At 45.4% G+C, this 15,177-nt stretch overlaps 1 protein-coding gene across 41 annotated transcripts in view; it reads right to left on the reverse strand.

The window, feature by feature from the left end:
• Positions 1 to 741: 741 nt before the first annotated feature.
• The window catches only part of Rims2 (regulating synaptic membrane exocytosis 2), a 386,828-nt gene continuing 372,392 nt past the window's right edge, over positions 742 to 15,177 (reverse strand). For all 41 annotated transcript variants that reach the window (XM_041637522.1, XM_041637525.1, XM_041637533.1 and 38 more), the window contains 5 exons: positions 9,024 to 9,165; positions 6,525 to 6,637; positions 6,061 to 6,162; positions 3,927 to 4,066; positions 742 to 3,497 (listed from right to left, as the gene is read on the reverse strand). In XM_041637522.1, coding sequence (XP_041493456.1) covers positions 3,279 to 3,497; positions 3,927 to 4,066; positions 6,061 to 6,162; positions 6,525 to 6,637; positions 9,024 to 9,165 — 716 coding nt within the window. In that variant the 3' untranslated portion in view covers positions 742 to 3,278. The remainder of the gene's footprint in view (positions 3,498 to 3,926; positions 4,067 to 6,060; positions 6,163 to 6,524; positions 6,638 to 9,023; positions 9,166 to 15,177) is intronic.

A 15,177-nucleotide genomic window follows, 5' to 3' on the forward strand; every position in this document is an offset into this window, starting at 1 on the left:
ATGGAAACACACCAGTTGGATGGGAACTTGGTTTACCGTCTTCTCCCATGGACCAGGATGCTCAGCGTAGTGGTTTGAATGCAGCTCACAGGCTTCTAGTTTTGAATTCTTGGTCCTCAGTTAGTGGGACTGTTTGGGAAACATTAGAAAGCGTGGCCTTGTTGGAGGAGGTGGGTCACTGGGGGTGGCCTTTGATGTTTCAAAAGCATGTCTTACCTTCCCTCCTTCTGCCTACAGATCAGAACCCAGGTCTCAGATACCGCTCCAGCGACTGCCTGCATACTGCCATAATCTCCACCATGATGATAATGGACTAAATCTCTGAAACTGTAAACCAGCCCCAATTAAATGCTTTCTTCTATAAATTGCCTCGCTCACGGCATCTCTTCACAGCAGCAGAAGAGTGACTGAGACATAGTAACCCCGCTGTCTGTCAGTCACCCTCAGGATGAACTCTAAGATCTCAGCTGCTCTGCTCATAAAGTCTACGAGAAGCTGAGTCATCTCACTGGAAAGCACCGGCAACTTTGGATGATAAGAGCAGAAATCTCCCTGGACTTTATAGATACAGTCTATACTATAACAGCAACATGGTGAAACTGGAAACTCCTTCATGTCATAAGGAAGTAGGAGAAGCAACGTCGCCACCTGGGAGTGACAGGCCAGTTCACAGGGTGAATGGAGGGAGGCTTGCGGACGCAAGACGCCCCAGAGAGCACCAGGAACAGCGTATGTAAAGAAAATGTTTTATTGAAAGAGTTAAATACCATCACCAGAATGAATTGGATTTACATCAGTAGGTATTTGTTACAGGCCTAATCTGCCCTCCCCCCGTTCTCCCGCAGCTGGGATTCCCTTTACTTGAAAACGTTCTATATACAGGGCAGCAACAGTCACTGGCATAGCGCTATTTACATGATGGAGCCATAGAGGTGCAGACATGTGAAAGTTAAAAAAAAAGTACACCAAATTTAAAATAAATACTGCATAATGACAAGTATGTACAAATATTCCACAGTCATGTCCTTCTTATTAAAATTAGAAATAGGGTGTATCGGAATATGCAGAAAAGATCACGTGACTGCGTTTTGGTGTCAGGAACACGGTCAGGGAGAGCAAAGACGCTACAGGTCTATCCACCCACGTCGCTGCTGGTACACAGGTGTCTAAGTTGTCTCATCACACCGTGCTCCTCCTTACCTCACCTTCACCTGGCTCTGTCTCAGAAAATCAAGACACGATCTGGGTGTAGCTAGCTCATGTTGCACCACATAAAGAGAAGGCATTGTGAGTGACAGCTCGTTTCAACTTCTGCACCATGTCAAGCATGACGGTTTGCAATGGCCAGCGTTGGATGTGAAAAGAGAAACAAAGAAAACATTTCTGTGTGCATGGCCTCCATTTAAACCAATGGGATGGAGATGGACTTCAGAAAATCATTGCAAGGAGTTAACACCAATCTCTAAGGGCTTGGGATCAAAGCCTACGTAAGGAACGGGAAGGATGGGTGACTTATGATGACCAGTGACATTTCCTCTCTTAGGGACCTGGAGAGAAACTGGACCTTGCAGCGCCACTCAACGGTAGAAACTGCCCGTAGACCAAAGGCGCGGTTTGCCTTGAGGGTTTGTGTGTAGACGTTTGGTGATGGCATCGGATAACTAGTAAGAGGCATCATATTGACTTGGAGTCACCCAAATATTGGAGCTTTAAAATTCTTGCAAATTTATGTTTACTATATTTCTTTAGAAATATAATTTGTGAAAAATTGAATTTTCCTACAGAAAAATGAATTAATAAACAGCCCTGTGTTTCAGGGCTCCACATAGTCGGCCGTGTTTCTATTCACATAGTAAATGGAAGTCAGCTAAAGAAACTGTTCCAACGAATTAGAAAACAAACAAAACCCAAGGCCTACAAACAATGCTTAACCCCCGTGTGGATAATGCTGGTGCTGAAAACAAATCCGTGAGACGTGACGGCGCCACATGACTTTAGGGCTCCTGGAAACTGAGGCTTTGAGGTGAAAAGAGAATTCCCATGCACTGTCGAATAAACTTCGAATGTTCAAACACCCTCTTTGTCAAACACGTGCTGCTTGCTCTATATCCCAGTCATGTTGTGGGATCCTTCCAACCTGCCTGAGATAAAGAGAGCTCCCCAACAGACGTGAGAAATTCATCAATTCAGATGCATCTGGGCTCTGAACCAAATATGGGGTCAGGTCAAAGACGTGCAGGGTTTTAGTGTAAGGGTCACTCCAGAGGAGAGAAAGGAAAGAGGAGGTTAAAAATGAGAAGAAAAGTGAGATAGAGAAGAGGAGGAAAGACGTGAAAAACCTGCACACGTTGAACTTCGTAAGATCTGTATATTTAACATGGAAATAAATGGAGTATATTATACTATTGTCACAGAAAGAGGATTTTCAGTATCTGCTAGAAAGTATTTCCATTGGTAATGTCTGCCAAAACACAGACTAAGAGTAGAGAATAAACATGGTGTGTCTTGGTATCAGCCTGCTGCATTCGCTCCCATTTTAAAACCATGCACTAGTGAAATTTATTTTTAAAAATAATATAAATTGTTGAAAATGGCTGATTTTTATTTTATTTTATTATTTTTTTGCAAGTTGCAGCCCCGAGAAAATAATTTAAATATTCAGCTATCTGTGTCCATGCAGGAAAGTTTCTTTGATTTCATCCAGTGCAGTGCAGTCACAGACTTCGGATTTCCAGAGTCCAACCACGGCCGCATCAGCGAACGCCATGCTCCCGGAGCTCCCCAGAGTCTCCCAGTCTCCCTGCCGGAGCCGACTCTGCTCCCGGCCGGCCACTTCTTTGGTCTCTTGCTTTCCACCTGACACTTCTTAGACTTTGCTCCTTGGCCTGCAGTGTGGCTTAATGGCTGTAAAGCTCCATTTCTGTGGCGTAACCGGCTTTGGGGTCAGAGAAACGAAGAAAAACGATAAAAATATAAAGGTGCCATTGAAAAGGGCTGACTGATTCTTTGAGATGAATCCATGGCTTCAGATTGGACTGGATCTCGAGTGTCACTGAACTCCAAACCCGACAGTTCTTCACAGCTCTGCTCCGTCACCTGAGGGCCTTCACTAGGGCACAGTGCGGACGACCCCCTCTGAGGACACAGGGTCGCTTTGGAACCCTAGGTGTGGGCTCCAAGGACACAACATTAAGCATGCAGTGTTGCCAGGGCTTTCGACCTGTGCGTTTTCTTCTGTGTGTGTGTCGCTGGTAGTGGTGACAGCAGTTTCACAGTTGCTATGAGCGAGAGTAAGAAGGTCCAGTGGAACTTTCCAGAGATGACTGGGAAGCCCTTCTTGTCAGAGGTGCCAAGGTGGGGTCTACCAGGGAGGAGGGAGGGAAGAGTTTGAACCACCCAATGACCATATTGGACAGTTCCAGTTCGTCTAAAAGTATCTGGGCCACTCCCATGAAGGATTTGTGATCCATGCGGCCGTAATCTCCCCAGACAATGATCTGTTGGCAAAATGAAAAGTAACAGTAGTTCAAACACACACATCACAACCCACAAGCAAAGTCATAACTAAACTAGAAAATGTGTTCAGCTAGTGTGCTGTTGCCAAGGCCAAGTTAAGTAGCAGGGTCTGATGGATGCCAATGTGGCCTTTAGCTCCCAGAAGTTAGCGTTGTACTAGGAAAACCACGTTACAGTGTGAAGGTCTGAAGTCACCCAGGAAAAAAGCTGGTGTTTAACCCAGGTTTGCATGTCTGTAGGGAGCTCCCCTGTAGAGAGACCAACAACAAACAGCCCTGGCCACTGCCTCTAGCTGACAGAGAATCTCAGCCCTGAGGAATGGAAAAGAATCTGACAGGGAGGACACTGAATCTAAGGCGAGACTGCAGGAGAGTGCTTTCCAGGGTCAGAGGTCAGCAGGGAGTGCATACCTGTAACACCTTCCCCTGGGGGCTTTCCTCGAAGGACAACAGCTGCTGATACAGGGGCTCCAGTGTCTTCCTCGCCACCTTCGTCTTCTTTTTGGCTATGCAGACTCCGTTGTCTAATAGATACACCTTGACATACGGTGCTGGGGAGAAAGCAGAGTGAGTGACGGCCACTGCTACGAAATGTCCAGCTCACGGGGGACAAGAACAAGGCTCCATCAGCTCAGGGGGGACAAGAACAATGGCTCCATCAGCTCACGGGGGACAAGAACAATGGCTCTATCAGCTCACGGGGGACAAGAACAAGGCTCCATCAGCTCAGGGGGGACAAGAACAAGGCTCCATCAGCTCAGGGGGGACAAGAACAATGGCTCTATCAGCTCACGGGGGACAAGAACAATGGCTCTATCAGCTCACGGGGGACAAGAACAATGGCTCTATCAGCTCAGGGGGGACAAGAACAAGGCTCCATCAGCTCAGGGGGGACAAGAACAAGGCTCCATCAGCTCAGGGGGGACAAGAACAAGGCTCTATCAGCTCAGGGGGGACAAGAACAAGGCTCCATCAGCTCAGGGGGGACAAGAACAAGGCTCCATCAGCTCACGGGGGACAAGAACAATGGCTCTATCAGCTCACGGGGGACAAGAACAATGGCTCTATCAGCTCACGGGGGACAAGAACAAGGCTCCATCAGCTCAGGGGGGACAAGAACAAGGCTCCATCAGCTCACGGGGGACAAGAACAATGGCTCCATCAGCTCAGAGGGGACAAGAACAAGGCTCCATCAGCTCAGGGGGGACAAGAACAAGGCTCCATCAGCTCACGGGGGACAAGAACAAGGCTCCATCAGCTCAGGGGGACAAAAACAATGGCCCCATCAGCTCACGGGAACAAGGACAACAGCTCCACCCTCATTGAAGAGCTGGCAGCCCTCTAGTCACTGGCCTGCCTTCCTTGTCAAAACCACCATGAACACTTGCCAGCTGTACAGTTTTAAGTATGTTGACACAGCCTTTGAGAGCCTTTTCTTTCCCCCCCCCCCCGATAGTTCTTTCTTGTACAGATTTAAATGTTAAATTAAATAAGGCAAAATGCTTCCACTCCCTAACAATATTCAAGAGCAGTGTCTTTAAGTTATCAAAATTTCGATGTCATAAACATGCCCAAAGGCGCCTGTTTGATTCACTCTCACGGCTGACATTTAAAGACGTCTATGGCTGGCAGTGGTGTGAGCACAAGCCAGGGACGGGCTCTGGGGTACTGTGTTCAAGAGTAATGTGGAGAGGCAGCTCAGGAGGAATTCAGCAACTGAAACCTTATGTGACGGACATTTTTGCGGAAAGCAGGTTCCGTGTGCCTCATTGCTACTCAATATGGCGAAGGAGCCGATCACCCTCAAGACTTTTACAACACAATTTCAAAGTGAGACAGCAGCAATATACACTTGCTTCAAAACTTCCTTCAAGGACTGAGGAGTTGAGAGAGAAACACAGAATTATAGGCCAGTAAAGGTGCTGGGGACTGGGTACGTTCAGAAATCACAGTACAGGTGCTGGGGACGGGGTACGTTCAGAAATCTCAGTTTTCTAGACTGGACCTACTGATCTCTGTGCACAGTGCACTTGGATTCTGTGCTGTTTCCACGGCTCCAAGTACCTTGAATTATAATTACGCTTCAATATGAAAGGCGTGGCATCAAGTTATGGTAGGGAGAGCCTCTCATAAACTGCAGGACGAACGCTTGTCTTACAGGAGCCAGCACGCACAGGCTTATGGGCCTGTGGGGATCGAATTGATTTTTATTCTAATCTCGGAGCTTGAAGGATGCCTAGGGACAAATCTGAAGTTCCTGGTAAGCTTTAATGTTATGGAAGAATAACATAAACAGCAGCTAACTGGAAAAGGCACTTGTAGAGCGTATCTCAGCTGTGTGTGTGCTTGTTCAAAACCTTGCATGATCCCTAGAGCTCAATCACTTCCAAGCACGTGAGCATGTGAGCCGCTTCAGCCCCCAAGCAGTGCAAATGCTGGCATTGTCTACTCACATCTTGATTGTAAAGATTTCAGCCCAGAAAGGAAATTTATGTGGAAACAACATGGACTGCCAGAAACAACAGGGGAACCTCTTCTGTTTTACCTGGCAGTGTCTTGGAACCTGGTTTTACAACAAGGCCGCGAGCCCGAATGATTTCCACCTCCAATTGTCCCTTTTTGTCCATCATTCCCACCTGAATGTCACCTGGTGGGACACAGGGAAGAAAAACAGGAAGAAAGAGGAATGTTTGTGCCAAAGAACTTGGCTTCAGACATTTTCTGGATGTTTTCCTAAGTCCCCAGAGACATTCATAAGTCCCCAGAAATATTCCTAAGTCCCCTGACACATTCATAAGTCCCCATATGTATTAATTCTTTAAGATTGAATGTTCTCAGCAGTGTGTTGCTTTAAAGATGAACAGAAATTACAAAAGAAAAAATTAAGAACATTTACTGTTAAAATCTGGGACCTTTTATTCTTACTGGTAATAATGTTAAAAATATCATAAAATTGAGGGAATGTGACTTTTCTGTAATCGAAAGGATAAACAGTGAAATCACTCTTACCCATAGCAGGAGTAGCCAGGGTCTGGCGTCCCACTAGCTGAGCAGGGCCCAGGCCGTCGAGGAAATCGCTGAACTGGCTGTCAGAGGCCAGGCGGACACCAGGGAAAATCAGGCTGGAGGCAAAGGGACATGCGGGATTAAATCCTCTACCATCCACCTTTCAGGAAAGCTTGAGTTTCCTGCTGGCCTCATTTGTATGCCAGGCTAAGGTGACACTAATATTCACTGGACTCCAACACCCCACGCCACCTCCCACAGCTCGGTCTATCTTATATTCTCCAGCCTCCCGCGCCTGTCACCAGATGCACCTGCCGCACTTTGCAGGCTTCTGCTTCTGTGTCTTCTCTCACTTGGTCTGGGAGACAGGAAAAATGGTTCCTGTTGTGCATGCTCAGTATACACGGAGCACTTATCTATGGCACGCTTGGCCGAGTTTAATCCTCTTAGCTATACCAAGAATCTATTATTTACCTTTGTACAGTTGAAAAAAATTGGATCATTCCCATCATCATATAAATATGTTGCCATTTCATCACACAACAGGAAAACGAGCCCCTTCCCTGACTGTGTTCTCCTCCCCAGCCTCACCCCATTGGTTCCTCGGAATCTTTGGAAAGGCCTTCACATTCGCCTCTTCCATTGCAGTTGGAAGTCTAATCAGTTTTTTGTTCCAACTTCCCAAAATGACTTTCTCTAAATAAAAGTCAGCCTGTGACTACAGCAGTCAGCGTCAGCCTGTGACTACAACAGTCAGCCCGTGACTACAGCAGTCAGCATCAGCTGTGACTACAGCAGTCAGCCTGTGACTACAGCAGTCAGCGTCAGCCTATGACTGCAACAGTCAGCCCGTGACTACAGCAGTCAGCGTCAGCCCGTGACTACAGCAGTCAGCGTCAGCCTGTGACTACAGCAGTCAGCATCAGCTGTGACTACAGAATCTTATAAACAACAGATACATGACACCCTTAGTGACTACCCTTCATGTTAGAAACATGATGTAATTTGCCAAAATATCTAGAGTCCTAGAAACCAAGATGAGAGCCTTGGTCTCTTCTTGCTATTTTGGTTCCTGTGACTCCTAAGCCCACTGTCTTAACTTCTGATTTGATTCTCCTGTACAGCTCATATTGAAATCACAGCATTCTGTCTGGGACACTAGAAGGTAATGCTGGTTGAATGGATTCATGAGTATTCATGTTATTTCTCCAATAAAATGGTAACCATCTGAGGTGGGAGCCATATTCTAAACGTTTCTATCCCTGGCAGCTCTATAACAGACTGTAAACTGGTGTGTGCGGCCAGCATTTCCACAGAGCACTTTATCATTTGCTTTTCTTCCAGGAAGAACACATTTCTTCAGTCCCTGGTATGGAGTGTGCCACAGGCCTGCGTCCGAGCTGTTGCCACAGACTCTTCCGCTCAGCTCTCCACCTCCTTTGCCTTCCTTGATGATGAGCAAACCTGTTTCTTTCCCTTCACCTCAAATATCAAAGACCCAACCTGTTTCTAAATCTCTATTTAAAAATTGCAGGAATATGTACCTCTCCTTTATTTATATAATTACGTTGGACAAAATATCATTAGGGTATGTAATTAATGATAGCCAAAATTTCCTATGGTTTTGACTCTGAATTGGCTACACAGAAAACTTCCACGGTGATGGCAGAGGGAGGCCCTGAGCCTCACTTTCCCTCCCGATGTCCTCTGTACCTCAACTAGAGATCAGAACTCACTAAATACAGCTGTTTGCTGGAGACAGGGCCACCCCATGTTTACAAACTTTTCCAAGTGTCTTACGGTAGTGGATTCAAAGGAAAGCAACATAGAAAAAGGCTCACCAACTTCCTGTTGCTATTTTCTTTTGATTATCGTTTCACGTAATTAAGATAAATTATATATCTTTTAGTGCATAAATTTTTCAATAGCTTCTCTTCAACACATCAAAGAATTTTTTACATTAAAAATTATTTTAAAATTAATATATTTTATGTGTCTGGGTGTTTTGCCTATATATATATACATCTATGCACCATGTGCATGCAGTGCCCGAGGAGGCCAGAAGAGGGCTTCTGATCTAGCACTGCAGTTACAGTTGAGAGCCTGTTTGTGGGTACTGGGGATCAAACCCATCCTTAGGAAGAGAGTCAGTATTCCTAACCTCTGTGTCATCTCTCCAGGCCCAACACCGAAGACTTTAAAAACTAATATTGCCTACATGGCTTGACATTTGCTCACTATTTCTGTGATTTTAGTTATTGTCTTAGGCTTGGACAAACCATTTTATATAGGTAATACTGAGGCTCACATGGTAGCATCTTGTTCTACCAGTAAAGCGCTTTACCTCTCCCAAGCTATTTCATTCAAAATAAAAAGCCAGATCGGTCAAATAATCAGCGGGCTGAGACAAGCTCTCGGGCATGAGCCGGTGAGGGCGGAAGTGGGCTGCGAACAGTGCGAGTTAGCTCTCCTGCTAGCAGGGCACGATGCGTCCTCACTCACTTTCCTTCAGAGCTGTAGCTGTTCATGCTGCCGTCTGTGGATTCCCGGCTGGCCTGCCGGGTCATCCAGTTCCTCATCTCCACCGCCAGGCCCGTTTCCGTGCTTCTCTGGACAGTGCTCCGGAGCTTTTTACCCCCTGCTTCTGCAGAGACAGAAACCCAAAGCCATCAGAGTTTTGCCATCGCTGCCCAGTTACAGAACAGGCTGGCCAGCACCCGGAGCCTGCAAATGAGAAGAGCTGTGCACAGAGAATTAAGAGACACAGGGAAAGTATTTTAAACACTTCAGAGCAGTGTCTCCCTGGGTGAGCAGCACAAGGTACCATTGTTTATTTCCAATTAAAACATTGTTCAAATCATTTGCATGAGAAACAAAAAGATTCAAACTGAGGATAATAAAATAAGCTTTGTTTTCATTGTAATATTTAAATTACCATATCAATTTATGCCTCTTCATTTTTTACTGTCATTTTCAAATGCCAAATTAATTTATGCTTACCTTTCCCCCCATTTCTTTTGTCTCAGTGAAAGAAATAGGCCTTCATGTTACTTACAAAGAACCAGATGGTGAGGGTTACTCAATTTTTAGATTTAATTTCTATACAAAGTTTAGGGTGCCGGCTATAAAAAGTCAAAGGAAGCTATACAAAGGGGACAACCCTATTTGAAGGCAGTTTTGATTCTGCTGGTAACTTCCAGAAAGATTGTGTAACACCAAATTCCTGACGTGTCATGTGGAGGACCTTTTTGTCCTAGGACAGTCATCTGGTGGCGTTTTCTCCCAGAATGCCACGGGAGGACCAGCACCAAGGAAGGGAGAGCAGCACCAGCTTGGCTATGAGCTAAATGTGCTACCTGGTGAGATCAGATCTCCAGAGAGGGAGGATTGAGGTGGGCTTGACAAACGGGCCTACGGGGGCTCCAGGAAAAGAACCGTGTGTCTTGGGCAAGAGAGACTACACAGACAAAAGAGCAAAGCCAGGTGTGATCATGTGTGGCCATGGCTCAAGCATGTGACGTGGGTATACATGAAAGAGCCGAAACCGTGAGGAGCCTGGCACGTTGGGTACAGAGCTGGGACACTACCGACTCATTTGCTCCTTGGCAGGCCTATTTGATTCACACTGCTGCAGGAGCCATTGGCGTTGGAGAAGAGCAGCCATGAGGTACGCTCTTGCAGAGGCTGGTGTTAGTAACTTCTCTGAAATGCGGTGCTGCTGCCGGCGTGAGGAGACTTCTGACAGTTGCTCCCCTCTGAAACAGTGCCCTCTGTGTCTCCCGTTTCTCATTCCCAGCTTTGAGACACATCAAAGCACTTCAGAGTAGACACAGAACACACATTGTGACATCTCTAGCGAGTCAAAGGATGCTATTTTAGATGTGCAGTAAACATGGAGTACTGATAAATGGCAAGGAAACAGAAGGCTTCCTCAGGAAGCAGGAAAGCTCTTCATCAGAGGGACGCTGGTGATACTGGCGTGGAGACTCTGCGCCAGCCTTCTTTATCTGCTTCACTTTGAAACACTCGCATAGAGACAAAGTTGAAAATAATAGTTTGTGGCCTCCTGTGGAACAGTGACTGAGTTCAGATGGCTCGCCACTGGGCGCTACCATTAAAAGTCAGACCATGAGAAAAGTTGTATGAGCCAAGTGATCAGTCCATAAACTAGATCTGTTATGGGAATAAAAAGATGGTCTATCGTGGTAGACGGAGCCAGCACCATCTTAATCAAGTCATTGAATTCAGCAGTGTATGGAATCACCTATCAAGTTATCCTGGACAAAAATGTACCAACTGTTTCTAATCAATTCTTCTGGTTCTCAAAAACTATAGAAGGTAAAGTCACAAGACAAATCGCACACGCAAAGCATCCAGACAAAACCCAGATATGGGATATTGTTCAAGAGAACCGGCCTAGTCTCCTAAGATATTAACACCATGAAAACAAGGTAATCTAGATCAAAAGACAGCAAGGACATGCAAGCCAGTGAGTGAACTTGGCTGTATGGATTTTTGCCTTGTTTGTAAAACCAAAATGAAATAAGAAGGCTTTTAAACAAAATCATTTTTGTGAAATGTCAAAATCATTAAAAGGCAATTTTAAGACAGGTAAGAACAATCTGAATACAGATTGGATATTGATTAGATGAGAGGCTGCTAAACTTTTAGGTGGATTATAGTGAGTATTATAATGGCTTTCCTGACTATTAGATATATGTCAAATATTTGGATGCAAAATCTTCTATTATTGCCATTTTACTTTCAAATGGTATAGGAAAAACAGATATACACATGCAGAAGAAGAATATTTTTAAAAAGAGGTGGCAGAGGTAACTGTAATATTCATCAATCTAACATTAATGATCTGTTTGCCTATGTCTCTCTGTGTGATGCATGCATGTGCATGTGCATGTTTGCATGCATAAGTGCACGTGTGTAGGTAGACATGCACATACATGTGATGGCGTGAGGCTGACCTCAGGTCTTCCTCAGTGGCATTCTATATTTCTCACTGAGGCAGGGTCTCTCAGCTGAACTCTGAGATTGATGACTGGCTAATATGTAGACTGCTGGGATTACAGGCAGTGCCCAGGCCTGCCTGACATTTGTTTCCTTGGGTGCTTAGGATCTAAATTCCAGTCCTCACACTTGTGCAGCGAGCCATTAACCCTGCCATCCATCTCCTTAGTCCCTGAGGCTTATCATTTTATTTCAGAGTGATTCAAATAGCTACATCACAAAATATTCTCATTCTTTTCTCTCAGAAACCATGAAAATGCTAGGCTGATATAGGGAAGCCTGTGTGAGGGCTAAGTTCCTGCTTGATGTTTATTTTCTTCAGTACTAACCTAGGTGAACAACCACCATCACCTGAGACACACTTCAGGGGCACCTGGGAAATTTAGACATGCTTCAGGGGCATCTGGGATGTCTAGACATGCTTCAGGGGCATCTGGGATGTCTAGACATGCTGCAGGGGCATCTGGGATGTCTGGGCCTGCTGCAGGGGCACCTGGAATGTCTAGACATGCTGCAGGGGCATCTGGGATGTATAGACACGCTGCAGGGGCACTTGGGATGTCTAGATATGCTGCAGGGGCACCTGGGATGTCTAGACATGCTTCAGGGGCACCTGGGATGTCTAGACATGCTTCAGGGGCACCTGGAATGTCTAGACATGCTGCAGGGGCATCTGGGATGTCTAGACACACTGCAGGGGCATCTGGGATGTCTAGACACACCGCAGGGGCATCTGGGATGTCTAGACATGCTGCAGGGCCATCTGGATGGGGATCTAGATATATGCAAGGAAACAGTACAGAGATGAACCCAGGTTATGTAAGGATGAAGGAGCCTAGGTTCCTAAAGATCTCGATGCAAAACAAGATCCTCATAAAACGCGAAGCAGAAATTAATAGGAATTAACAGGTGGCTCTCAAAACTGTTTCATGATTTAACATAAATACACTCAATCCAAAATCTTTGCTATACCCACCATCAAAACTGAAGAGCTAATAGCTGTAGTAACGGTGAGCTACGAAAAGAGGCCACAATCATGGTAGATAAAAAGGCTAGTAAAATCTATTCATTTTCCCATCTTTGAAGTTAGGTGTGGTCATGTGACTTCTTTGATCAATGAAATGCAAGCAAAACTGCTGGGTGTAACTTCAGGATAGGAGATTTACTAGTGGGTGCATGCTTAGCCAATATCTCTTCCTCTCTGGGGAAGTAGATAACAAAAGTTTGTCATTTTGGGTCTCTGAGTACAGCCACACACACAGACACACATGTATCCCACTGGAGACTTGGTTTATTCTGTGTAGAGTCGTTTACGTACTTTTGGTTGTCATTAAAATCCAACCAAACTTACTCTGACAGATATACACATAACAGCATAAAAAAGAGGCTTCAAGCTGGGACAGAACTCAGGTGCTAAACTCAAGATTAAAGAGGGAAAGGCGGAGGTGCTGTTGTCATGACTGGGAGCCATGTAGAGCCATTCTGGATATAAAACCTTTGTAGCAGCACGTATGTATATCATGACCATTACCATCTATGTAAGAAAATGGGCCAGGTCCACAGCGGGCTAACGATACACATTTTAACTTCGATCTTCACAGCGGCAAAGCCTACTCCTGTTTCTCGAAGCGGGTCAGTTTCTATTTTCATTCCATATTTTGGACACTGATTTTAACTTGTACCCAGTGACTTGAAACCTCATGAATTTTCTCCTTGAACATTCAGGTAAGCTTCAAAGAATTGTTTTATGCTTTTATGCATAGTGTTGGGATTCTTACCATCCATACACTTTTGTTCACTCATAAGGACTGGGAAAATGCCAGTGCCATTGTTTCCTCGCTAACTGTTGGCCTCGTGAGCACAGTGACGACATCCTTAGAATAGAGCAGGAGTCGCTGTCAGCATTTACCCCCGGAACACACACTCACTTCACTCTCTGGGCACGTCTCTGTAGACCCGCCCACACCAACAGGTGGGGATTCCACCAGAAGATGCTCTGGCTGTCAAAGAGTACTGAACATACTGTAAAAAACAAACAAAACAACAAAATCCCAAACAACAACAACAACCCATGAACAGCTGAAAAGGTCCCCAATCACTTTTGTGTCTTAAATAATCCATAAAACAAAGGGATCGCAGCAGAGGACTAGAACGCCCTTTCTTTGTGAATTCCTATAGCTATCAATGATGCCTCATGCAGCTTGTCGTGTGTGACCATTCTATTGCTCTTTCCGTAACAGTAAATTTATTTTGGTATTCTCAGCACAGCTAAATATTAGAAGCTGTAGCTCCCAGTGGTTTTCCTGTTTGTTTTTGCTCGTCAGTTTTACAGGGTTCTCATATCCTCTCTGATGTTGCTGCTCTGGAGCGCGGGAAGTCGTCAGCTCCGGATCCCAAGTTAAACCACTAAGAGAGTTGTTATCAGAGTTCTTGGCTTTCCCCTTCACTATTCAATGCCAGGCCCTCTACAGTGAGGGAGAAACAGCACTGATGTCGTATGATGCTCACTGGATGTCCAGGGCTCTGTTTCACGTGTGTGAGTGATCTCAGATGTTTTAAATTCAAGTTCCCACTTAACTGTTTGCAAACTATGGGCAGGGAACTTAGGTGTCTGAAACTCAACATTCTAATCTGCAGATCTCAGCTGATACTTAGCCTGTGCCGTTGTGTACAGGACCTGCGGGTGGCATTTAACTAATAGTGCCGCGTAAGAGTAGATGCTCTACGTGACAGGCCTCTAAAGGCGTAAAATGTTATCCAAATCTTTATCTGAAAACGACTCGAATCACATGTGAAATTGCCTAAACTAGTTCACACTTCTGCAGCTTACTCCGTGGAAATTACCACGGCCCTACTACACCAAGGGAAAGAGCTTCATCCAAGCTCACTTTTGGGAGAGGGGGGGGGAATTACATTGGAAAGTAACTGGGAACATAGAATTAAACTGAATTTCGGGAAGAAAAACATGAAAAAGTTAGCAGCCCACCTTATCCAATTTTGTTCAAATCTCTAGACCTGCACAGCAAGAAGCCGGTGGAAAGCTGTAGAGCTTCCTCCTCGGTGCAAACTTCAGGCCCCGTGGAGAGTAAGGGAAAGGAAACAGCAGGGCTGCGGGCAGATAAATGTGCTCCCTCGTGTCAGTTTCTGCTGGCCACGCCAAGGAGGAGTTGACCGTTCCCATGTGGGACTCTTTTGCTGTCATTGCTGTCGCTTCTTATTCTAAATGGTGATTTTATTCTATCCCAGCTGTCGCTACCTTACTGCTTTAAACTGGATCTTCAGGATAAGTGATTCTTATTCTTATATATCATCATAAACTGAAGAACCATCTCTTAATATGAGAAAAAGAACTGCAAGTCACACAAAGGTTCTAGAACACAACAGTAAATGGGTGAGAGTTTAAGATAGTTTTTCTGAGAAGGGATTATTGGGACATGCAAAAATGACTGTGTGTATGGATATTTGGGTAGTCAAAGTTGCAGCAAACTTAAAACATAAGAAAGCCATGTAGGTTGTAGGCAGGTGAGAGACCTGCCTCCAGGCTGCACCCAAACCCTGACCACCCACTGGACACTGTCATGCCAAGACCCACTCTGCTGCCCAACCCCATATGCCTTAACATCCTCCCTGTGGT

The sequence above is a fragment of the Microtus oregoni genome, unplaced genomic scaffold (assembly GCF_018167655.1).
Source record: "Microtus oregoni isolate MIOR12 unplaced genomic scaffold, Mior012 000053F_ref0000044, whole genome shotgun sequence".
Lineage (NCBI taxonomy): Eukaryota > Metazoa > Chordata > Mammalia > Rodentia > Cricetidae > Microtus > Microtus oregoni.